General features: G+C 46.2%; 1 protein-coding gene across 1 annotated transcript in view; it reads right to left on the bottom strand.

Moving 5' to 3' along the window:
* ubl3a (ubiquitin-like 3a) overlaps nt 1-13,602 on the bottom strand; it is a 34,496-nt gene extending 20,894 nt beyond the window's left edge. The window contains exon 1 of the mRNA XM_061250267.1: nt 12,973-13,602. Within this exon, the coding sequence (XP_061106251.1) occupies nt 12,973-12,999 (27 nt within the window). The 5' untranslated portion in view covers nt 13,000-13,602. The remainder of the gene's footprint in view (nt 1-12,972) is intronic.
* Between the last annotated feature and the right edge of the window lie 12,279 nt (nt 13,603-25,881).

The raw sequence follows: 25,881 nt of genomic DNA, 5'->3' as shown, positions 1-25,881 counted from the left end.
CGCCACTATACAGAACATCTCTGAGATCAGAACTGGTCTATGAAACCCATACTCTCGCACAGGCACTACCAGCAAGGCTAACGAGAGCGATCGAACCATCCTGAAATACAAATCTACCCAACGACCCGGTTCAATTATCCCCGCAGTACAAACGACTCTTTTTCCAATTACCCTACTGGAATTCAGTGGAAGCTCTGATCCAGAGAAAATTCCATAGCAAACACGAGAGCAGAGATCAGAGACTGAGCTGCAGTAATTTCCCAGAGGGCCAGAGTTCAGCGCTGAAAGACACAGCGCATTCGAGAGCCGCAGAGAACACCCACACCTCATCAACCACCCCACTTACCCTTTCAAGAGTAGACTGGGTTCTGCCCAAGCACACCAGTATTCTGGGGCCAAAGGGACAATTGTTTTGGCCAGTGTTTTAGCCAACTGTTTGCTGCGCTTGGCTTGCATATCGAAGCGTCGACGTGTACATCCCGCCAGCTGTGAACTTTAGTTAGGCAGTATTGGAACTCCTTTAGCTTGCAATGTCGCACTACAAAGAACCAACATTGCAGGCTAAAGGCTGGTTGCTGTTGAGTTTTTCTAATATAAATTGTCAGTGCACTGATTACCAGAAAAGGAGTGGTCCATAGTATCACGGCAAACCGCAGCTAAAAGTTGTGCAATCGAGAAAATTCTCAGCAAAACCCATCTGGATGGATAGATAGACCTCTGGGACACATATTTTAATATAATTTTTGGGGGGAGGAACTGACCCTTTTAGAACATTCCAATCACTTATTTGTGAGGTCACACCTTAATGGGTTAAACATGTAACAGAATTACACAAACAAGACCAAATGAACCCAAAATGAGCATCAAACAAGAACCTGATTATTACAGTAATCTGTGAGGATCTTCCATTCCTGGAAAGGTATTTACCTATCCGCTGAAGAAAGCCAACGCTCTCACAAAAAGATAGCTTCATCCCAAATGACCCCAGATTTGCAGATTTGATTTCCAAATGTAGTGGCCACATTCATAGACAAGATAAGACCACACTTGTGCGTCACGCATTTTTGCTTTTATTACATCATTGCGTTATGCTTTCAGCACATCGACTGGCCCCATTCTTCTCTCAGTTTCTTAGAAATCTGAAAGGAAATTCCTGCGATGAACCCACCACTTCCAATGAATCCCCCGACGGGCCAACACACACCCCACTCAACTCCTTTTAGATGCACAACTCAAAGTTGTCAATTCTGGGCACAATTTATTGTGAACTGGGGGGGAGGAGGGCGGCGATGAAGATGTAAGATGATGCAAGACCTCAGATTTCGCCAACGCCAGCAGCTGTGTCCAAAAGCTTCGCCCACAACATTGAAAGGCTGAGAAAAGACGTCAGTGGAAAAACCCAGGGGAGGGACATTACGGTCCAGTTATTCATCCAAAGTGACTTACAGTTGATTAGACTAAGCAGGGGACCATCCTGGAGCAATGTGTAGTTAAGGGCCTTGCTCGAGGGCTCGACAGCAGAGCGGATCTTATCGTGGCAACACTGGGGGGCTTGAACCACCGACCCCTTCCTGGTCCCAGTCAAGCACATTAGCCACGAGCCTACAGGCCACATTCAGCAGCCCTGCTGCACGGTCTCCGGCACCAAACCGGACAACATGGCGCTGCCCGTAAACTCGGGATTCCGCAGTTTCAAAAGGCTTTTCGGTCAGTGGGTGACGCAACACACACTTCAAGTTTTCTATCTGCAGTCTATGGGCTGAACTCACGGGGGAAGAGAAAACCAATGTTGTTTGGGAGACTCTTCATTCCCAGGAAAACTCCCACTTAAAGACCAAATTCCCTAAAAATAGCCTGCCGGAGCTACGCTGCAGCCAAAAAAAAAACACTTAAACTAAAGACTTAAACTGGACCTAGGACTGGGACCGGGATAAAGACCCGTCTTTCAATGGAAATTCAGCATCAACACAACTGAGAATAAAATGTAAGCCAAGTGGACTAGACAGTGGCTCTACACGCCCACAATAAACACCAATGTTTCACAAGGAGAACGTGGTATTGTTATGATCACATTGTGGACCGCCTCAGGTTGTGCAACAAAAGATTGAACTTTGGTTAAAATTCTAACTCATTTTAAGACTTAGTACATCACTCACTCGCTAGGAGCGTTATATCCCTGCAGGTAGCCTACTATCAGTCCATTAATCGTTTAACTTCCACCCTTTCACAGGAAAAGGCAGTGGGAATGTTACTTCTGAATTCGCCTCAGTTGAACGTAAAAGAAAACAACAACTTCAGCACGGAACGTGCAAAACCAGCCAAAGAAGCGGGAGAGCCCAGAACGCAGTCGCGATAACTTTCTTTAATAACAATAACTTTCTCGGAATTCCAGGCGCCCCTCCCGCCCCTCTCCGCAGTGCGGCGTTGGGAGCCATCATTCCCCTCCCGCACCCCGTGGCTTCCCAGCACGACCCCGCGACTGAGGAACGACCTTCACCGGTCCCAGAAACGCCCCGCAGCGGGAGCAGGTGTGGGGGCTCTGACCTTGCCCCGCGCCCCTGCAGGAGGCCCCCGGGGCCTGGGGCAGGTCCTGGGGTGGGTCGGGCACCGCAGACGGGCCTGGGGAGAGAGTTTGGCTCCTGTACGGGACGCTAATCCTGCCCCGCCGCACCGAGCCTTGGCAGGAACTCACTTTCTCTCCACAGGAAGTGGCCGCTTTGGCGCGCCTCTCACCCACACACCAGCATCTCATTTACTCTGATATCTCTGTTCCACAAACTGTCTGAACGACCAAAAAAAAAAAAAAAAAAAGTTATAAATGTGGAAGGAGGGCTTCGTAGAAAAAACAAACACTCCTTTCATAGTTCCCGTCTCTCTCCCTCTCTCCATCCACCTCTTTTTTCATCCACAGGTCTTTACTTTCCATGTCGTTCCTTCTCGATCACACCCCTCTGTCATTGCTCCAAGGGCGTAAGGTGGGGAAAGTTCCAGAATGAGCTCCCTGAGGTGTCCAAACCTCTCCTGCCCACAGGTGAAATACTGGTTCTGCATAACTGTTCTGAATCGTACATTTGGGCAAAAGATTAAATAAATAAATAAATAAATACACAAATATATCCATTGAACTCTAAAACTTTTGTGATAAATACATTTTAATTATCAGGAAAAGCTCAAATGTAGAAAAGGCGGTTTAGTCGCATGAGGTTTTGAATTGACTTTTTTTTTAAGATGTTGAGTTCCGAAACGCTGAGTCAGTCGAACTTTGGGGAGAACTTTTAATGCGTTTCTTTAAAAGCAAAATACAACAAAATGGATGCACTTTTGGGCAGTTCGGTCATTTTAAACAGCCGGCACCCCAGAGGAGCCATTATAAAACATGTTATTATTTAAAACCCAAAGTAAGGAACGTTCCGTACTGTGAGATTTAAGTTCCACTCTCGTGAAAGATTTCATTTTAGATTAAAAGAGGCAGAGAGTGGAGGTTACAGCCAACACATCCCAGACTTACAAATTACATCTCCCAGATTTCTCTGACACTGGTAAGAACTCTCTCAAGATGAGTGGGAAGCCAATCAAAAACCCCGGCTCATTGTACTCAGCTCTCACAGGCCAATGAGAAGGGACATTACACTGAAGAATGACAAATGAGAAAGAAGCATCACACTTTATTTGTACTTCGGAAACGTTAAATGTAGGTTTGTTCCAGACATGTCTCCTTCCGTCTCGCGTCTCACTCAATCACGATGGCAGGACAGTAGCCATGTTTAATAATTCACCGTAACGACACCCGCTGTCTATCGCCACGGATACGAGCGGAGGAAGAGGAGTACGTCAGGGTCGGGGGTGTGAAGGAGCAGGGCATTTTCACTTTAAACCAATGAGCCCAATGCAGGATTATTTAACCAATAGAAAATGGTGGAATATGGTGGAGTTCATTACAAATGTCTGGTGTGATTGTGACAGCAGCTTTCTGGAAGATTCTCTCGCACGGGTGTACAAAATGTGGGACCCCAAAATATGAGAGTGCAGCTGGTTCCTCAACAAAAAGGCATCTACACGCACACACACTCACACTCACACTCACACTCACACTCACACTCACACTCACACTCACACTCACACTCACACTCACACGTGTAGACACACACACACACACACGCGTGTGCATACACAGACAGCCACAGCACCACAGCTCAGCAAAAATGACCAGAGCTGAGGGAGAGAGGGATGGAGAAAGAGAGAGACACACGAAAGATGAGCTCTCTCTCTCTCTCTCTCCCTCTCCCTCTCCCTCTCTCTCTCCCTCTCTCTCCCTCTCCCTCTCCCTCTCCCTCTCTCTCTCTCTCCCTCTCTCCCTCTCTCCCTCTCTCTCTCCTCCCTCTCTCTCTCTCTCTCTCTCTCTCTCTCTCTCTCTCTCTCTCTCTTCTCTCTCTCTCTCTCTCTCTCCCTCTCCCTCTCTCTCCCTCTCTCTCCCTGAAAGCAGCAGAATTAAGAGCAGGAATTGAACAGCCGTTTGTTCTGGAATTAGAGGATGCCTTTACAGAAAGTAATACAAGACAATATCACTGACAAACAATATCACAACATACACTTTCAGATATAAAATATCATTTGTAATACACTACTAAATATATAGAGCAAGTCCACGTATTCACAAGTGAGAGAGAGAGAGAGAAACAGAGACGGAGAGAGAAACAGAGACAGGACACTTATACCCTGGGCTGACCTGATTTACTCCCTTTCCCTAAATCTGCGGGGAGGCGCTGAGAGTGGAAAAAGATGAGAAATGGGCAGAGATAAGCGGCTGGTTCCCAGCTCCTCATTTTCACTGTTTCACAGTGTAGGGACTACAGGAGCAGAAAACCTTCAGCGTCTCAGAACGCCGGCCCGTCAGAGGTCGGGTTGGCTTTCGAGTCGTCTCCACCTGTAGCCCCGCCTATTGAGATCGGAAATCAACTCAGCTGGGGTCGTTTTAGCCAATCACAACCGCAGAAGTTGAGCGGACCCCCCAAATATTTCCAGCATATCACAAACACAACAACTCAGACATTTACACAGAAAAATAAAATTAATTAAACAGAAGAACCCCCCCAACATCTCTCAAATTATGCATTTATTGTTATTTTGGCAGATTTATTCCTTCATCAAAAACTAAAATAGGCAAGAGAGTGTGTCACTACTCAATGGTAATATGCGTTCTGAAATGTCATGCCAATAAAGTATTTCAGCTCAATTTAATACTCAGAGGCAAAACAAAAGGCAGCTCCGTTTTGCTGCCCAGTGGCTGAGGTGCATGACTGAGACCCTGAAGGTTGGTGGTTCAAGTCCCGGTGTCGCCACAATCGATCAGTGCAGCTGTTGGGCCCTTGAGCAAGGCCTTTAACTCCCGGGGGGGGAATGGCTCCTGCTTAGTCTAATCAACTGTAAGTCACTTTGGATAAAAGCGTCAGCTAAATAACAAATTATTTATATGTGTTTACAACATGCAGCGATATGAAAGGGATAAAAACTCTAGGCCTCTCTAGGCTCCTGGAAACACAGCCTCCTGGGCAATTCTGCAACGGGCATTTCAGATTAGCGCCAGGCTAGGCTAACGCTAAGTGGCGTGCGACAGATTCTCACACAGCATCACTGGCGCAAAGACCATCCTTTCCACGCTCCGTTACGGAGCGGGGCGCTTTTATTTACCGCCAAATGTCCGTCTGCAGCAGAGAGGATTATGGGAGCAACGGCACAATCCGGTTTACAAATCCAGGGAATTTAGCATGAGCTGCGTGACAGAGCGTACAGTGAGGGTGGTGTGGGGAAGCCATCTTAACCGCAGTTTAAATTCACTATTAAAATATATCAGTACACCAGTAAAACACGCACACACACACACACGCACGCACGCACGCACACGCGCACACACGCGCACACACACACACACACACACACACACACACACACACACACACGCGCAGCGCGCGCGCGCACGCACACACACACACACACACACACACACACACACACACAACGACAGACCACACACTGCACATGCAGGTAGGCACGCACTCACTCACTCACTCACACACACACACACACACACACACTCGCACACACGCACACACGCACACACGCACGCACGCACACGCACACGCACACGCACACACACACGCACACAAATGCAATAAAACTGTAACGCAATTACTAGGTTCGGAAATGTTCCCAAATCCGCCCTCAGCTTCACGGTTAACATAAAATCTATTTAAATAAATGAATCAAGTCATCCCAAGTTAAAGAATGGACTGTTATAAACTCCAAATTAATTTGTACAAGCTAAATTCCAGTGAAATGATAAGGAAATAAGTCCTCAAATCAACTGAACGTTTTTGTAAACTCAAGCTAAAATTCACTTCCTGAATTGACGGAATGGACCAAAAACCCTGTCACCCCAAACAATCTTTTCCCCATTTCCTCTACAACCTCACATCAACAAGACTTGGACATTATCATTTCTATTCCTGATGTTACTGCCTTATACTTTCCAAAAGGATCGCAGATAAGTCAGTGAATAACAAACTCAGTCTGACGTTAAAATGTTCAACTTTCCAAAATGGATACAGGTGACTCACTAATCAAGAAAGGCCTACCTGATGTTAGCGTTACACTTTTCAAAAAGGGCAATGGATAAGTCACAGAACGCAAAAGGCAGCATGTCACAATGGTTGAAGAGCAAAACCCAGTGTGATGTCACAATGGCTGAAGAGCAAACGCCCTGTGCGATGTCACAATGGTCGAAGAGCAAAACCCTGTGGGATGTCACAATGGTTGAAGAGCAAAACCCTGTGTGATGTCACAATGGTTGAAGAGCAAAACCCTGTGTGATGTCACAATGGTTGAAGAGCCAAACCCAGCATGATGTCACAATTGCATTGCCATTAGCGTATCCATCAGAATATCTGGGTTTGAGGATCAACCACCATCTGAATAGATGCTTCTAAAAAAGGTTTCCAAGGCCTTTGCCAACTCCCTTTAACAGCGAGATTTAGCATCCCCAAACCATTCAGTGTGGATCTCACAGAATCACAAATTCAGTGCATCACGCCGTTTTAAAGAGAAAACTCCGCCATTAGGGGAGGGGGCGACGGGCCGTTTGGCAGAGCCGTGGGCGATCCTCAGGCTCGGAGCAGAGGGGAGGGCAGGGGAGGGGAGGGGGCGACGGGCCGTTGGGCAGAGCCGTGGGCGATCCTCCGCTGTCTGTGCCATCGCACTCTGACCTTGAGCGAACGCCAACAATAACTCTCATTGTCCGACGGGGAAAAACGAATTCATCACCATCCAGACTCATCAGCGCGAGACAACGGCTCCCGTTTCCCTGTGACGCTTCGCTCGCACCCGCCGTTTCCATAACGACCCCTCTATGCCACCGTGTCCGCGGGGCGGGGGGGGGGGGGGGGTGATGGGTGATGGTGATGTCACCAGCGCCAGACGAGGGGGCATTCGATCTCACACGGCCTGATGTCGTCATCTCCGCACACGTGACGGAGCACTGCGCTGTTCATCCGACCCGGCCGCCACCTCTGACCCTGCGCAATGATTGGCTTAGGACTTCCGGGCGCCTACGGTCGCAGGGCTGCCATTGATTTTATTATATTTGATTTTTCAGATAAATGGACCGACTGGTTTCAGGGAAAGACTCATTTCGTCCCTTCCACACCACAAGCCTCGAAGTTCCGCACAGTCATCTCCGAAAATGTCTGCTGGCACCAGAGATCAATCAAACAAGGAAACAGAGCCTTAAGACTGCCTCTTTATGGTATGAAATGCGGAAGGAAATGTTTAAAGATCTCAAAGGCAACTCGAGGGTTGCTGGGGGGGAAAAAAAGAGACTAAAGAGTCAATCTTAGACTAAGACGCATACAGGAGTCTTTTCAGCGGGTAATAACCAGGCCTGCTCTGCTCCAGAGAGAGAGAGAGAGAGAGAGAGAGAGAGAGAGAGGGAGGGAGAGAGGAGAGGGAGAGAGAGAGAGAGAGAGAGAGAGGAGGAGCGGCACAAACTCTTATAAAGTGTTCCCAGTTCAGCTGAAAGGCTCTTTTATTGAGCGAGTCGATCTCACTTCCTCTCTCAGCCGGTTAACCCCCTCTACCCCACTCTTCCTCACTCTCACCCCCTCTACCCCACTCTTCCTCACTCTCTCAGTGCCTCAACCCCACTCTTCCTCACTCTCTCTCTCTCTCTCTCTCTCTCTCAGCCAGTTAACCCCCTCCACCCCAGGTTTAACAGGCTTCAGTGGGCCATTACATACTGTAAGAGTACTCAGGTTTAGCTGGCTTCAGTGGGCCCCACATACTGTAAGAGTACTCAGGTTTAGCAGGCTTCAGTGGGCCCTTACATACTGTAAGAGTACTCAGGTTTAGCAGGCTTCAGTGGGCCCTTACATACTGTAAGAGTACTCAGGTTTAGCAGGCTTCAGTGGGCCCCTACATACTGTAAGAGTACTCAGGTTTAACAGGCTTCAGTGGGCCCTTACATACTGTAAGAGTACTCAGGTTTAGCTAGGTTCAATGGGCCCTTACATACTGTAAGAGTACTCAGGTTTAGCAGGCTTCAGTGGGCCCTTACATACTGTAAGAGTACTCAGGTTTAGCAGGCTTCAGTGGGCCCTTACATACTGTAAGAGTACTCAGGTTTAGCAGGCTTCAGTGGGCCCTTACATACTGTAAGAGCACTCAGGTTTAGCAGGCTTCAGTGGGCCCTTACATACTGTAAGAGTACTCAGGTTTAGCAGGCTTCAGTGGGCCCTTACATACTGTAAGAGTACTCAGGTTTAGCAGGCTTCAGCTATGCGCCCTTTGTCTTTGTGTGCAGAGGGCGAAATGACACGACAGCGCTCTAGCCTATAAAACAGGTCTGACTGGACTTTCCATCAGGGAGTGCCCTTGAACCCTGGCTGTGGTGTTTATTTTACACTGAAACCCACTGAAAACAGGGCGGGCACCTTTACGAGCTAATGCAAATCAGCACGCAGTACGTGAGCAGTCAGCAAAGCAAGAGGCTCCAAGCTACCCGGAGGAAGCCCGGAGCTCAGGCCTGTGTGTGAGTTTTTGGTTAAAAAAAAAAGGGCAGGGGGAGGAGGGAGGGGCAGGTAAGTAGGTAATATATCAGGGGACCGAGTAATATAAGATGGAAATTATGTGAGCAGGAAGGTACGGACAAAACCGTGAAAAAGAACTGAAACACAAGTCCCGCGTACGTTTCCATTCCAATGTAGCCTGAGCAATCCCGACGGAAACCGGCCGCCGCGTCGGTCTGCTCCGAGCGCTCGCCCAGTTCAAAGGAGAGCCCTCGTGTTGACACTCCAGCCAGTCCAGCCGGTGGATGAATCTTCAGTTCCGCTGAACAGGTTTTTCAGAGGAACACAACTCCGGCTGTGACTAAGTCAGATCCGCCACATCACACAACTCCTGACGAGAACCGAGCCGTTCCGCGGAGCGCCGACACTTCAACCTGAGGGAAATGAATAACCTGAACGGCTGTCAGGCATAACCAGACGCACAACACACTCAACTCCACGTCTTTAGCGCCCAGCATTACATCTCCATCGAAGCCAGAATATTCCAACTGTATGTATCTGCTGAAGATTACCTAAGATCAAGGGCATCACTTTGCTTCAGATGTTCTACAGAACCTCCTGGGCTTAAGTGGGGGGCAGCCGGTAGCCCAGTGGCAAGGTCCTTAACTGGGACCCAGAAGGTTGTTGGTTCAAACCCCGGAAGAGCTGTTGGCCCCTTGAGCAAGGCCCTTAACCCCACATTGCTCCAGGGGGGATTTGTCCCCTGCTCATTCAAATCAAGTCCCTGTGGATAAAAGTGTCAGCTAAATGACTACGGACTACTGTTAAGAAGCTGGAGCAGAACTGCGGGTGGAACACACGCCCCTCACTGTCCCGTGTTTTGATTGGCAGAGGGAGAGACTCCCTGTGTGGGCGCAGCACTATGGCGAGGGGAGAGCACTATGGGCGACAGGGTAAAGGTCGCATTGTGTGAGGAGATGCGCTCTGCGGAAAATAAACAAAGTGAGCCAACTAGAAACGCTCACACGCGCACACACGCTCACACGCACACGCACCAACACCAACGCGCACAAACACACAAACACACACACACACACACACACACACACACACACACACACACACACACACACACACACACACACACACCTCCTATAACAGTTAGGGACAGTAAAACAACTACCCCCATCCAGCTTGATGTGTAACAAAGACATAACAGACAGACACACACACACATTCCTGCCTTTTACAATGGCCTGTGATCCTTCCCCACCCCACCCCCCACCTCCCGAAACTTCAACAGTTCCCAGGTGGAGACCACACACTCATGACGGTTCCTTTCCCGCTCTTGTCTTCTCACTTCTCCGGTGCCACTTCCTTCCTGGTTTTTACGGTGTTCCACCGCGCGTGAGAAAGAACCAGAGGCCACCGCCAAAGAAACCCCGCTCTGCGACATGTGACTTCTTCCGTTAAATATGCACACTTACTTTGGGAAAAAAAAAAAAAAAGAGCGCTTATCTTAATAGAAGGGCTTTGTTACACATTTAATCTTGAATTTTTTTTTGTTCCCTGACAAACGCTTGAGATTTCTCCAACCGTGGAGCATTCATCTCTAAATTGAAAGTTTAAGGAAGCAGAGAAGACTCCCCCTCGGAGCGGTCCCCCTCCCCCGCTTCCACAGCGTCAGCACATTTGGAAAAGGCCCAAAAATCATATCTCATTCCACTTTTCTCTCCGTGGTCTGCAGACGACGTATTCCCAGGGCTACAAACCCCAACGATGCGGACGGCGACCTCGAGACCGACCCGTGCCCCACCGTCGAGCCCCAACGGCCAACCGAGTGCACACCACGACCCACCAATTTCTGTGATTGGCACCTGTCGTCAAACGCAGAGATTCGACACCTCGCCCACCTCGGAGACAGGCTGCCACTTTCAGGGCCGAATGAGTCGCACCGTCCCCTCAAAAATGCCACCTTGGCTTCCCCTCGGCCGCTCTGGACAGGAAATGAGAAAGGAGGAAGAGGACTAGCCTAAGTGAAACTCCGAAAATAAAAACACGGGCGTGTTTGCACCCCACCTTGCCCTCGGCACAGCTATTTCAGTCCCAAGGGCAGGTCTCAATCAGGCCGCTGTAATTTTCTGTAGGACTCAAGCAGAGAAGTTAAGGCCTGACAAGGCTACTTCGGGCCGGGCCGCGGAGGCCAACGCGTTTCATTCAAGCCGCGAGATAACGACCCGAGATTCTGCTTCTCTGTCGAGTCGAGTCCGAGTGCTCACACAGGCGTCAGATCTGCCTCGCCACGACCAAAACCCGGCTAAACTGTTCCCGCAATACCTCAACTGAACTGCGGTTTCCAGCCTACACTTGAAATGTAAATTATTGTACTTGTCGCTGCCAGTCTCAAACCGCTGACACATCGACACCGTATTAAGCAAGCTACTCATTTACGGCGGCGATGGAACAGCCCGAAACAGGAACCCACCAGGAGGTTGTGGCAGAAAACATTTTGCTGTCCCCCCATTCCCCCCATCCCCCCCCCCCCCCCCCCCAAACATCACACAATCTAGTACACGTTAGTGAACTGTTCATTTCAGGATCCTGCTTGAAAAACGGATTTCAATTCAATTGCAACTGGGCTTTTTCCTTTGTAAAGTAAGGGATGAAATAAAATGACTGAGACGCTAAAAAGATCATGTCTAATGAACTAAACGGCATTCAATGAACACCGGATTTTACAGCGGAGTGGGTTCAGTCGACATGTAGGCTACGTGATCTCAGTTTGCACGTTGCCATTGTACGTCACTTTCGTAACTTCAGTTAGCGCTCCGAGTTCACGGTCAGCCTTGGAAAGACACTTCACTGTGCCACTTATCCGCTCGAACAGGCAAGTGACAGGGACCGAAAAGGAAAGCCCGTCACACAAGAACGGCGTCCTAAATCGCAGTCTAAACTTGTTGTGGCTACATCTTCGATATAGACAGAGAACTGTCTATGCAGTAGGCTGCAAAGGTCACGAACGTTGTACAACGTTCCTACAAACAAGAACACTTTGGTTAGTTAGGTCAACATCTTGTCATCAAATTAGCATTACGAGCTACAAAGTTCCTAGACAGGAAAAGTTAGTGAAGAGTATCTGAACTAATGTTGCCTGTAAAATATTAGACGATCTGTCTGAATAGATTGAGAGCACAGCGCCTATACTTAAATGTCAATCATCAAACCCGAGTAGCTAGTAATAGGCTAGTGGACCAAATGAAAGGCTCAATATCCTTAACATGCATGTTAATTTCAAATTTGTGATACTGTTTTGCATTTTGACGGAGAAACAAGAGACATTCACATAAACAAGATTACCCTCAGGCACCGAGATGACAAACGTAGGCTACGTCAAGTTAAGAAAAGAATACACGGAAACTGTTCGATCCCGGTATGTCCAGTAATGTAGCTAGATTATTTCAGCCAAAACAAACAAAAGACCGAGCTCAATATGCATAAATCACAGGGGGTATGCCCTGGTTGAGCAGACAGACCACAGCAATCTGCCATTGTGTAAAATAAAGTCAATTGAAGAATACGTTAATTTACTCAGCTAATGTTGTATAATATCATACGCTTTAACTTTTGTTGAACCACGGTGAAATGTATAATAACGATGGGCTACACGTTAATATTACCGCACCAGTCCGATCTCAAACTTCAACAAACAACACTGCTAACTCAAATTCCTAAATTTGTTCTGCGGCACCCCGTCTGTGGGCTATGCTAAGCGTTGCCTTTTAACTAAACCTCAGATCTCGGTGCAATAGTTACTAGATTTTGGTTTTCTGTAAACGATTAGGGAAATGAGGAGAAGACAGTGTCAAGGAATTGTTGTAAAGTGTATTAAAATCAAACACAGAAGTGCGATTCTTACCATGTCTGCTGGAACACTGCTCGTCATTTTCGGTGGGCTATGCTGTCCCTTTTGTGCGCGACCTTCCAGGTGAAAAGGCTGAGTATCTCCCGTCTTTTGCTTTTTTTAAATAAAAAAAATACTCGTACAATTAGCCTACTTTGAAATGACAATTTATGGATCCAAAGACGGTATGGCGGTCCTTAAGCCAGTGGGACGGAGCCAGTAGCTATTCGAATGTTAGAAATGTGACTAGTCTTGTATTACACATTTGGTCGGCTTTCCGAGTTCAGTAATTCTTTATAACAATCGGTATCCTTTATTTTACTGGAAGGCCCCCCTCCCACCCCCAGGAAATAAAAATACAGTCTTTAAAAAAGCCTACGCCATAGGAAAACGAAATATAGAATATCCAGGAAATCGGAGGGCTGCACTTTAAACCCTTACAGCTTGTTCGAAATGCAAAAACAACAACGGCTAATCTATTGTTCGGTTCGTCTGTCTCAGTAATATTGCGCCGTGCCCCCAAAAACTGAGTTTATTTGGCATTTATTGTCGTATTAGTTCCGTCTCCCTCTTCTGCGCCGTTCTGCTGTCATCCTGCTTCAGAACAACATGGCGGCAGCTCGGATGAAAAAAAAAGAAATAAATAAAAAATGGACGGGAAAGCCGGGGCCAGCTCCGTGTAAAAAACACCGTGTGGTTTGCTATGTCAATGCATACGCCTCCATACGGGCGAAGGAAGGGGAGGAGAGTTGTGAGCGTTTACTTCGTGTAACGCAGAGAACAAGCTCTGTTTTGTGTTAAATCTTTTAACTCGAAAAACCTTCAAACTATGGAGACTCGACCTAACTGCATACTATATATATAACTGCATGTAGTAGGCCCATTATATTTGGTTCGTATTTTACACAAACAAATTTCTATTCACCTATTAGACTTTCAAACTTGGAACAGTTTCTCTTGGCGACTCAGAAACTTTTCTACTAAACTGTGATTTACAGGGCTAATTTCGCAGACACAGATTAAGCCTAGTCCGAGACTAAATTCTCTTTCGAATGGAGATTCTGCAGAAAGAAAATTGTATTTAGTCCAGGACTAAACTTAATCTTTGTCTGTGAAACGGGCCCAGGTTTAATTTGCTGGTCTCTACGCTTGGCTGATTGTTTTGAGAGAAGCTCCCTACTGATGGCTGAGAGGCCATAGGAGCCTCACACCTGCAACCCAGGCGCAAAGAATTAATTATCTTTGCCTGAATTTATTGAACCATATCATTTCAACCCAGAGCCAGGATATTTACTTTTGAATGTAAGCACATTTCACCCAAAACACAAGGGAGCGAAAGAGGTCATTTGGGGCCATGGCGAGTTTAATTATTAATTCAGATCAATCTCCTCGTGACCTCGATGACATATTCAAGATGTGAAGTTTATTGTCCTTCAGAGACGGGAATGCCGCGTGTCTTCAGCGCGTAACCGACACACAGAAATGTGAAGTGGACACAAGTGCGTGAAGAAGCCACTATTGACAAAGATCCGGTCGTTGACGTGGACCCCGATAGATGTTAAATAACGCCAATGTTTCAGAGGTGGAATCCGCTACAAAAGGGGGAGACGTCACCCGCCGTTTCTGGGTTGCCAGGACAAAGGGGCCACTGTGCAACGCCGTGGCTGAAATCTGCATTGTCTCCCTGTCTAAACTGATTTTCTCCCTTGCTGAGAGAAATTCTCCCTGACACCAAACGTCCTCCTGGGGGTGCGGCGGAGGGATTAACTTCCTAATCTAGCGCAAACCCTTTCCCCGTCGCGAGAGAAAGGTTAGCGCTCCTCGGAGCCCGGTCTGCTCCCGTATTCCATAATAGAACCTGAACAGACCTTAATCCCCACCCTGTCACACCGGCTCACCCAGACATCCTCACTGGTGTTGGGCCCGACGTTCCACTATTCAGTGAGCCTCCGTGGGTGTTATTCTGGCACGTGTGTGTGTATGGGGGGGGGGGGGTCTGTGGTAATCTGTGTTTGTGTGAGGGAGCGTGTGTCTGTGTGTGTGTGTGGGGGGAGGGGGGGGGGGGTGGTTATGTTTCTGCACCTGTGTGTTACTGTGTGTACCTGTTCCTGTTTGTGTGGAAGCGCATGTGTGAATACACGTGTGTGTGTGTGTGTGTGTGTGTGTGTGTGTGTGTGGTAATTTGGTGATTTGTTTGAGAGCGTATGTCTGCTGTGTGTGCATGTGTGTGTCGAGGGGGGCTTCTGTTTATGTGTGGCAGCATATGTGTGTATAGACATCTGTGACTATGGTAATCGGTATGTGTGTGTGGGAGCATATGTACGGATACACGTGTTTGTATCTATGGAATCTGTGTTTGTGTGTGCCAGTGCATGTGTTTATACGCATCTGTGGCTATGGTAATCGGTATGTGTGTGTGGGAGCGTATGTACGGATACACGTGTTTGTATCTGTGAAATCTGTGTTTGTGTGTGGCAGTGTATGTGTGTAATAACGTCTGTAACTGGTAGTCTGTGTTTGTATGTGGGAGCATGTGTCTGTGGATGTATGTGTGTGTCTGTGTATGTGTGTGTGTGTGTGTGTGTGTGTGTGTGTGTGTGTGTGTGTGCGTGCCTGTGTGTGTGTGTGTGTGTTTCGGGCCTTTCTTCCTCATCTGGTAAAGTAAAATGTTGAGAGAAAGGGAAAGCTGCTTACCTCTTGCGCTTAATCTTAAACAAAACATCACCCCCCACCCTGTACCCCCCTCCACCCCCACCCCACAGGCTTTTCATTTCTCTACCTCTCTCAGTTTCATATCTGATCAGGTCCAAACCCCGCCACTGTCCCGTTCCCTCTGAGCCTCCGTGGAGAATCCAAGACATGCGGAGAATGTGGAGAGGAGGGTTCCTCCAGGCCCAGGTACGCATACTGTACGTCGCTGAAAAAACTGTTTCACAAACACATTACCGGCAGCCACATGACATGTCATTCAAATGATTCAGGGGTTTCTCTGAGCTTTTTTGGGCTATTCTCCTGGGGCTGGCCTGTATCTGAGGCTCAGGCTGGGGGACAGGAGGGGGTAGAAGGTCACAGGCTCAGGAAGAAGCCTCTTAGGGGTTGTCTCTGGTTACAGTAAATTATCGGACCAGTCATTGCCAAATAATAGCAAGGGGGAAAAAAAATATATATTCTCCATTTTTTAAAGCATTGAGACACACCCCAGGTGTGACGAACAAGGAACAAGGAACAAGGAACAAGAAATTGCAACAAAAAAAACTATCTAATCTTTATGTGTGGCATTCCATATTAATATGCGACGTTATCCTCTACAGCAAACATGTCCAAAGTTTGGAATTATAGGGCGGCGTAAAAATGACGTAACATTGAAATGGTTTCTGATACATTTTCTTCTGGGTGTAGGAGAGATGAAACATCTGACGTTGCATTTCTAATCATAATGGGGCAATTGCTGCCAATTTATCCAGAGCTGAAACCTCAGGCTGCAACTCGGAAACCACAGAACAGCTTTAACAAAAACTGAGATGGCTGCTTATTCTCACAGATTAGAAACAACTGCTCCAGGTCTTATGAAGTTATGTGGTCTAGTGGGTTCTTAGCTCTGGTTCAATTTGTGGCAATTGCTCAGTTAAAACTAACACTGATGCAATAAAAAAGGAGTGTTGTGATACAATGTTATGGGCAGTGTAATGGGACTTGAAAATGATAAAGTCTCAAAACTATGCTATTTGTGGTTGGAACCCCTATGTTCTTGGTTCCTGATTTATGAAAACATCCCATCGGAGGAATGTGAGAATGCTAGCCGCTATCGCAGGCACAATCTGCTGGCTTCTTCCTGTTTTTCAAACAGCTGGGCCCTGTCGATTGTTGTTCTTCTATTCCGCTTAAAATAAATAATTATATAATAATTTTTTTCTGTTGGAATGGCATGTCACAGTCACACTAAATTGAATGTAATTTTAAACAAACGTTTTTCACCTTTTAAGTGAAACTGACTGTAAGAGCGGACACAGCCTAAAGGGCATTGGGGAAAAAGTTGTGGCACGACAATGTCATGACAGTGGCACTGTCACTTGACCTGTGTCATGACGGTAGAACTCCCACATAACCAATGTCATGACAGCAGAACACCCAGGAACTTTGAGCGAATTATTAACAATATTCTTGTTAGGCATCTTTTTTTTTTTTTCAAACTGTTTTCCTTGGCTCATGGTCAGAGGGCAGGGGGGCCTGAAGGTGTGTTCGTTGATGTCACCATGCACATACTGACAGCCGTTTTATTGACCATAAGACCTTTTTAACCCTTCAACCAAACCTCAAGTCTGTGTTCTATAAAAAAAAAAATGGGAAAAAAGGCGTAAGCCAATAAAACACCCTTGCATTGTGCTGGTGCTGATCTCGGGCCTGTGTGAAAACATTACGACAGTGTTGGAGGATGTGTGTGGTGTGGGGTTCTGCTGCTGTGAGCTTGTGAAAGTTGGGGCCTACATACTCAGAATGCAAAGGGTTACTTGGCTTGTCTCCTGTAGGAACCCTTTTTAGTCCTTTATGGAACCCTTAGTGTGAAAGCTCCTGGATTTAACCATTTTGCCTGATAAAGAACCATAAAACTAGAGTTTTTTTTTTTTTTTTTTACATCTGTAAAAAACGTTGTGTTGACTGATGTGGCGATGTCATGAGAATGTGTGCAGATAAGCATCCAGAATGAGCTGGGAGCGGTTGACTGGTAGTGTTGTTATCTGTTGGTATTCTCCAGCGCTGGAAACACCTGTGATTACACTGCAGTGACTTGCTTTCGTGTTACTGCAGCCTTTGTGTCAGAAGACTGGGTTTTTTTACACACTTCTGCTCCATCGTACCTAATCTCATTAGTGTGTTGGGGGGTCATTCACATGTGTGGGTGTGTGTGGCCATTCATGTGTGTGTCTGTATGTGTGTGTGTGTCTGTGTGGTCATTCGTGTGTGTGTCTGTATGTGTGTGTGTCTGTGTGGTCATTCATGTGTGTATGTGGGGGGGGGGGCATTTGAGGGTGTGTGTATGTGTGTATGTGTTGGCATTCGTGTGTGTATGTCTGTATGTGTGTGTGTGTGTGTGTGTGTGTTGAGGTGGGGGGCGGGTGCGTTCATGTGTGTGTGTGGCCATTCATGTGTGGGCATCGTGTGTGGGTTTCTGTGCCTGAGCTCTTGTGTGTGTGTGTGTGTGTGTGTTTAGTTTTGTTTTGTTTGTGCATGTCTTTGTGGAAGAGAAGGTATTTGAGAATTGCGTAGGAGGGATTATAGACGCTACAGCAATGATTTGGACCTTTATAATTACACTGTGGTTTTCATTGCTTTCTCAAGCATTGTCACACTCTTTCAGTCACCTCTTGTTGCTGAGATCCTATCTCCCTCAGCTCAAGACCTGTCCTATGGCACTGCTTATCTGATATGAGGCTTGAAACATATCAGCCTTGACATGTAGCAGAATGATCTCTCCATTTTCATGTCGGGGTCCCTGATAGAGGTTTCTATGGTTTCTAATCCCAGCGTGTGTTAGCGAGTTGAGATGATGTTGACATTTGTCGGGGGCTTTTATTTGAGAATGAGAATTTGGGGTTTCTGAGCGTGTGCCCCTTTGCAGCGTGGAGATCTGTGTGTTCACGATGCTCACGATGCCAAGGTCTGCTCTTTGAGCTTCTCGTGAGGCGAGGTGCTCCTCGCTGGCGGAGGAAACCACAGTTCAAAAGCGGAGCGGGAGACTGGAGAGAAGAAACAAGGATTCAAGTGTAATCCTGAAGCATTCTGCTAGCACCATTCCCAGCACCCCCCCCCCCCCCCCCAGCATCCCCATGTCTGCTGCCTGGAATGTGAGCAGTAGGCCTGGGTGATCCCAAGGTAGCGTGGCCCTCTCTCTGCTCCTCCTCCGTAGCAGGGCTGCAATCGAGGTTGGGCAGAGAATAAAAATAATATATATGCATTTCTAAATGTAGAAATAGTTTTGTATATGTATAATGTGTATTATGTGACTTTATGCAGCCACCATTTTCATTGTAGTTCAGTACAATGAAAATGGTACTGAACTACACACACACATACACACACACAGTCACAAATATGCCATCCTGCTGCAGCAGGAGTGTCTGACTCCTGTGGGCCATAACGTCTTCTGTTTCAGTACTTAAATGATTCATTTACGTCACTTAATTTGGCTACAGAGTGCAATCACCCTTTTTTTCCAAGGCCCTAATTGGCCACTGGTTGAGCGGAAACAACACAGGCCCTCAGACACCGCGGCCAACCGGGACCGCTGACGTAAACGAGCATCTCTCTGGCACTCTGGTCCTCTTAATGAGATGTGCTGCTGGAGAGCTGATCTAGGATCAGTTGTGCCGTGGCAGCTTGTGATGGATTAGCTGAGTATAGACAGGAGGAACTTGACCCCAGAACTGTGCCCTAACACTGAGAATGTGTCATGGCGGATAAGATCAGCGTGCGGAAAGGAGAAAGCAGTACTTTGATCAATATGGTGTCAGGATTTAGGATAATTCTAGGCGGCTCTGACTGAGAGGAGCATCAGAAATTGTGCAGGGAAGCGGTGACCTCGGGTGGTGGTGCCCAACGTCAGATCTTTTCATGGATAGATTCGTGTAGCCATTTAAAAAAAAAAAAAAAACAGTCGTTATTTGCGATAGCGTACCCTATTCTGACCTTACAGCGTTTCTAACCTGCATTCATACTTAACGTCACAGGAATTACCCGTCGCCAAGGCTATTAATAATAGCTGTTAGGCTATTATTCACCCGATCTATACACAGAAAGGTTGGCAGCGATATCTTATTTTCGCAGAGACTTCTGTGTGATCGCCGGCATTCGTTAAAAGGGCAACGTATTTCAATATCAAAGGAAACGCGCTCTTTCAGCGTCGCCCCGATAAACAGCGAACAACATCGGATCCCCTCGGAGCCGCCACACACACACACACACACACACACACACACACACATAACCACCAGCCACCGCTGTAACCTAGTAACAGAAACAGGAGCCGCGGAGAGACAGGTATGTGGGACGAGAGCATGTCCGTTTATCTTGTTCCAGGGCATGTTTAAACTGGAACGTGACACCGCTGACACAGACGAGGGCGTCTGAGTGTGCGCACGCGGGCGTCAAGGTAAAATGAAGGTCTGACGGAGACCGCGGTCGTTTCCGCGCGAATTCTTCTCATCATTGCCCGTCAGTGGATAACGGAGACTACGGACAAAATACAATGTAGTGTAATTTAGTAAAATCTTTTCATTTTACTTTATCTTCTGCGAAATTATCTGAAATGTATATTTGTTGCAGACAGTGACAGACGTAAAACTTATGTTGACAAAAGTTGTGAATGTTAAAAAATAGCAAAGGTCTGAGCTGTCCCTTTATACATTGAAAATTAAAGCGCAAAAACAGGCCTAAAAGGTGAACGAAATACCCGAATTCTGCTTAATCCATGGTCTTTTACCCAAATAACTACAGCTTCCGAGATAGTATTGTGGCCTGAGCCAACACACCCAACTGTGAAAGCCCACCTTGGCAGTTCCGGCCCACCTAGTTCTGTGCAGGCCAAACATTATGACTATTTTTGACTACACTGCTGAACCCTAATGCAATATAATGCAATGTGATGTAATGATGTCATGTGTTGGCTCTGCGGTTCTAGGCCTGGACTCCATATACACATTATGCACCTACACGTCTTAGAGTGCCAGCGCTAGTCTTAGCTCACGTTTCCCTTGTTCACATCTTAACATTATCCCCAGTGAGCTTAAGGAGAAAACTCATCCTCTGAGATCCTCTGTGGCTGCATGTCCTGGTTTGATCTGGATTGTAACATTCTCCTGCTGACTCTGCCCCTTTTGTTGTGGTATGTGTTTAATCCTGATAAATAAGGGCTTGAATACATTACTTATCTCTTCTTCCTTTATCTCAGAAGATAAATGAACAATCAATGAACTTTGCTCTTGTTTTTTTATATATATAATTTTTTTTCTGTATCTTTTCCGGGCCCCGGAGTTGTTATGTTTAGACGAGGAAGAAGATTACATTCCGTGCACATCATAAAATAATTAACACCACTTGATATCCCCGTGGTGTGCTGCCAGTTGAATGAGTTTAAGACACAGTGCATAGTTCCTAATTTAGGCCGTTTGTCCTTGAAAACTTCAACTCTGCTAAATTTTTTATTTTTTTTTTCTCAAATGAGAAAAGCCTCACCTTGAAATGAAAGGGAGGTGTGGGGCAGTGGTCAGGGATCTGGTGTCTTTGATGGGAGATTGCCAGTTTGAATCTCACCTGGTGGCCTGCTTTTGAGCCCCCCACCCCCCCACCCCCTCTCTCTCTAGAGTAAATATTACAAAAGTGTTACATTATAAACACAGTTACATTATAAACACACATGCACACACAAATACAACAACTCCAAATTAAAGAGAAAGGACTCTTCTTTGCATAATTACATGTCAGGATATCTCTCTGTCTCTGTCTTTCTGCAGAATTTCATGTCTGGATCACACCACCGATAGTTTTTTTTTAAAGTTAATTTTAGAGGTTAGAGGGATGAGTAGACCCATAATAACATACTTCAAAATGCCAAAATTAACTGCTTGCATTATACAGGGTAGTAACCATTTCCCCTTCCATCTATCATTTTACACTATTTCTTTAAATGCATATAGTCATTATGTGAAATATAATTACACATACAGGTTTTGCAGTATATTGCAGAATATGTATACAATACTGCTGATATGCAGTATCAAATACTGTATCTGGCATCTATTCCAAGACATATGAAGTGATAACTGGCTTACATACACTCACTGAGCACTTTATTATGCATGCAATTATCTCATCGGTGAGACTTAAGGGGTTAATGTTCACATCAGCCATCAGAATGGGGGGAAAAAATGTGATCTAAGTGACTTTGACCGTGGAACGATTGTCGGTGCCAGACAGGGTGGTTTGAGTATCTCAGAAACGGCTGATCTCCTCTAGACACGCAGCAGTCTAGAGTTTGCAGAGTGTGCAGCAGCACCTTGTTAATGAGAGAGGTCAGAGGTCAGAGGAGAAGGGCCAGACTGGTCAAAGCTGACAGGAAGGTGACTGTAACGCAAATAACCACGCATGTACAACAGTGCTATGCAGAAGAGCATCTCTGAACATACAACACGTCAAACTTATAAGTCTAAAAAATAAGTGTAATAAAAACACTGGTTTACACCGAGTGTATATTTTGTTAATATATTGCATGCACTTTTAATGGGTGTACGTTTGGTCGTTAGCGCTGAGCTGCCTGTTATTATGATCCAGAGTGCATCCAGACTCATAACCACACCCTGACGTGGTGTAGTAACGCCCTGTAGGGTGGATCGCAGACAGTGTTGGCTCACACAGCTGTGTTATTACAGTAAATAACCACTTTTTTGTGAAAGCCTGAGTCAGCCCACTGTCTTTGGGATCCATCCTGGGGAGTGGCAGCCAGCGCCCCCTACAGCTCAGGGTGTGTATCCTTTTCAAACTCAGGTGGCTGAACGGTCTGTTGAGCAGGGGTCTGTAGGAAGCAGAGAGGTATTTCATCAAGCGGGATTACTGAGGTCCCTGGACTTGGTAACTGTGCTGAGTAAAAGCCGGAACAGCTCGTTGTCCTTCAGTCCATGTTCCAGATTTGAGCGGGTTCTGGATTCTATTCAGAGAAGTGATGCGGCTAACTCCATAATCCTGTTTATGAAACAGGGCCCAAGATTACTGATGAACTAACTCCATCAGTTGGATAGAGTAAAACGGCACTGAGTAAAACCCAGAACCCTCTCAAATCTGGAGAAAAATGGACCGAATTAAAAATAGCTATTCCGGGTTTTACTCAGCGCAGTTACCCAGCTAACTCGGTGATCCTGCTTTGTGGAACGGGCCCCAGAGCCTGTGCTTAGGAAGCCTGTCAGAGCAGGAGAACTGTTCTGCTCTCAGTTTTCACCCGGCCAGGCCCTCACCTCATCCATTATGAGCTGACCACCGGAGCTGATCCTGGATCAGCCTGCTGGTCTCATACATTTTGTCCGTCGGCCTATACGCCCAAATTTCTTCACGTACAGTAAATTGATAGGCTGTGGTCTGTGGTGTGAGGTGTGTGTGTGTGTGTGTGTGGGGGGGGGGGGGTTCTTTCTGGATGGTGACACAGGAGGAATAAGTGCAGGCTCAGCTCATTTATAAGGGGGGGGGGGGCAGGGTGTTGAAGTAGAGGATTCATCTCAAAGAAAGCTGACGCTGAATTTTACAGGAGTAGCTGAAAATGACAGGATACGGGCGTAATGAAAGCAGGTCAGCACAACAACAATAAACAAGCAGCGGAATATCTGTTACACAAAATATCTGTTACACAAACTAAATATCTGTTACACAAACTAAATATCTGTTACACAAACTAAATATGTTACCCAAACTAAATATATGTTACACTAACTAAATATCTGTTACACAAATGGCTTGTTGCTCAATTCTGAGGAGAGGAAAAACAAGCTGACGATGATTAGATGTCATGTTCTTACTTTGCAAAACAAACAAAAAAATCTGTTCCTTTCCTAATTCCTTTCAATAGCCATATTACTCCTGTTCCCTTTTGAAGAAACACATTTTACTTTATATGTGACAAAAAACTATTAATCACAGTGAATAATAGTAATTAAAAAAAAAGAAACTTAATACTGTAATATTACCGCCTCCAACAACCCTGTGAGTAATTCATTTTCCACAGAACACCACTGTAACAGTGACACCTGCTGGAGAATGAGGTAACTGCACTGTTGAAATAACGGGCACCTGTGGAGGTTTAGTATTACGAAGATAATATTTTCCTCACACATTTTAAAGCTAGACCTTTCATACAGTCGTTTTCTACAGAAAACAGGGGAAGTGTGACAACATAATATTTTTCCACGATCTCGTTTTGAATTGGTCAGTAGAGAAGTCATTTCTGGAGGACTATTTTTTATTTATTTGCCACCCAATGTGGGGATGGACAGCAGACTGTCCCTCTCCGAGAACATTGCGGCGTTGACCCGGTCATGCAGGTTCTTCCTATAAAACATCCGGAGAATCCGCCCCTTTCTCACCCCCTATTCAACCCAGCTCCTGGTCCAAGCGATGGTTCTGTCCCGCCTGGACTACTGCAATTCCCTCTTGGCTGGCCTCCCAGCGTCCGCCATCAGACCCCTCCAACTTATCCAGAATGCAGCAGCCTGTCTGGTCTTCAACCTTCCAAAATACTCACATGTCACCCCCCTGCTTACTTCCCTCCACTGGCTGCCTGTCATGGCTCGCATCAAATTCAAAACATTGGTGCTAGCCTTCCGAGCAGTTAAGGGGTCTTCCCCAGCTTACCTACAAAAATCATCAGACCCTACACCCCTGCCAGACCTCTTCGTTCAGCCTCCACAGGCCGCTTGGCACCTCCCCCTCTCCGAACTTCCACCTCACACTCACAACTACTGTCTATTCTGGCTCCACGGTGGTGGAACGAACTCCCCGTTGTGGTCAGAACTGTAGAATCTCTTCCCACCTTCAAGGGCAAACTGAAGATGCACCTCTTCAAGCAGCACCTCTCCCCATCCCTCCCTACCTCCCTGTGAACCTTAATTGTTGTCTTTCTGTGATTTACTTTTTTGTGTATTGGTATTTTTAGTTTGGCAAGGTAAGCAGTGTTCGGCTAGTTAAGTTTGGTCACTTTTGCTTTGTTGTTTGTTTGTTTGTTTAAAAAATGTAAAAAAAAAAAATTCAAATAGGCCCTAGTCCTTATCTTTGTTGTACAGGTAGCAGTTGAAATTGTACTTCCCTCTAGGGTCTTTCAGCGCACTTATCCCTGGTTATGGGTATGCACTTTGTTGTACGTCGCTCTGGATAAGAGCGTCTGCCAAATGCCATTAATGTAATGTAATGTAATGGATGTATATATCCAATTCCCACCACTAATTTAGAAAGTCCAACTGTCTCCCCAATCATGTTCACGGAGCATGAACAGGATTCAGCCACCTGTTTCTCCCTTCTAATTCATTTGGGCCAAGGTGCGGGGATGATGATGATGATGATGATGATGATGATGATGATGATGATGATGATGATGATGATGATGATGATGATGATGATGATGATGATGATGATGATGATGATGATGATGATGATGGTGGTGGTGGTGGAGGTGGTGGTGGTGGTTGTGCAGCATTGTGGTTATTGAGTAGGGCGACATTACCTCAGGAGGTAAGAGTGGTAGTGTGGCAGTTGGAAGGTTGCTGTTTCGATCCAGCCCTTTGTTTGCTAAAGAGTCCCTGAGCAAGACACCTAACCCCCGGTTGCTGACTGGTACCATGCATGGCAGCCTATTGCCATTGGTGTGTGTGTGTGTGTGTGTGTGTGTGTGTGTGTGTGTGTGTGAATGAGAAGCATCAATTTTAAAGCACTTTGGATAAAAGTGCTATATAAATGCAGTCCATTGAACTGTAGTTTTAGCTCTTTGTGATGGGTTTTTAATTCCCAGGTGCAGTGCTGCCATTGCAACATTGATCAAGTTTTTATTTTTCCCAAAATTGCCTCAGTAAAACTGTCAAGCTACAGTATAAAATGTATTTACAGTATGTAAAAATATAATGAGTGCAAGTCCCTCTGGAGCTAAATGCTGAAATGTAATGACAATTTCAGCAAAGGGACGAACAAATCTTACTGCAACCAGACATGATTGACTGAAATTCAGATTAATTGAGACAAGATTGACTGAAATTCAGATTCAGTGCATATTTTCGTCTGTAATGTCAATCATTTCACTGTGACATAGTGGTAAGGGAATTAATTTTTTAACCAAAAGGCTGTTTTCTCAGCCTATGGTGAGAACCCATTCAGACTAGCAAAAACAGTGACTGCCTGTAT

The sequence above is a fragment of the Conger conger genome, chromosome 7 (genome assembly GCF_963514075.1).
Source record: "Conger conger chromosome 7, fConCon1.1, whole genome shotgun sequence".
NCBI lineage: Eukaryota > Metazoa > Chordata > Actinopteri > Anguilliformes > Congridae > Conger > Conger conger.
Note: the sequence above shows the minus strand (reverse complement) of the source record. Positions and strands in the feature narration are given on the sequence as shown.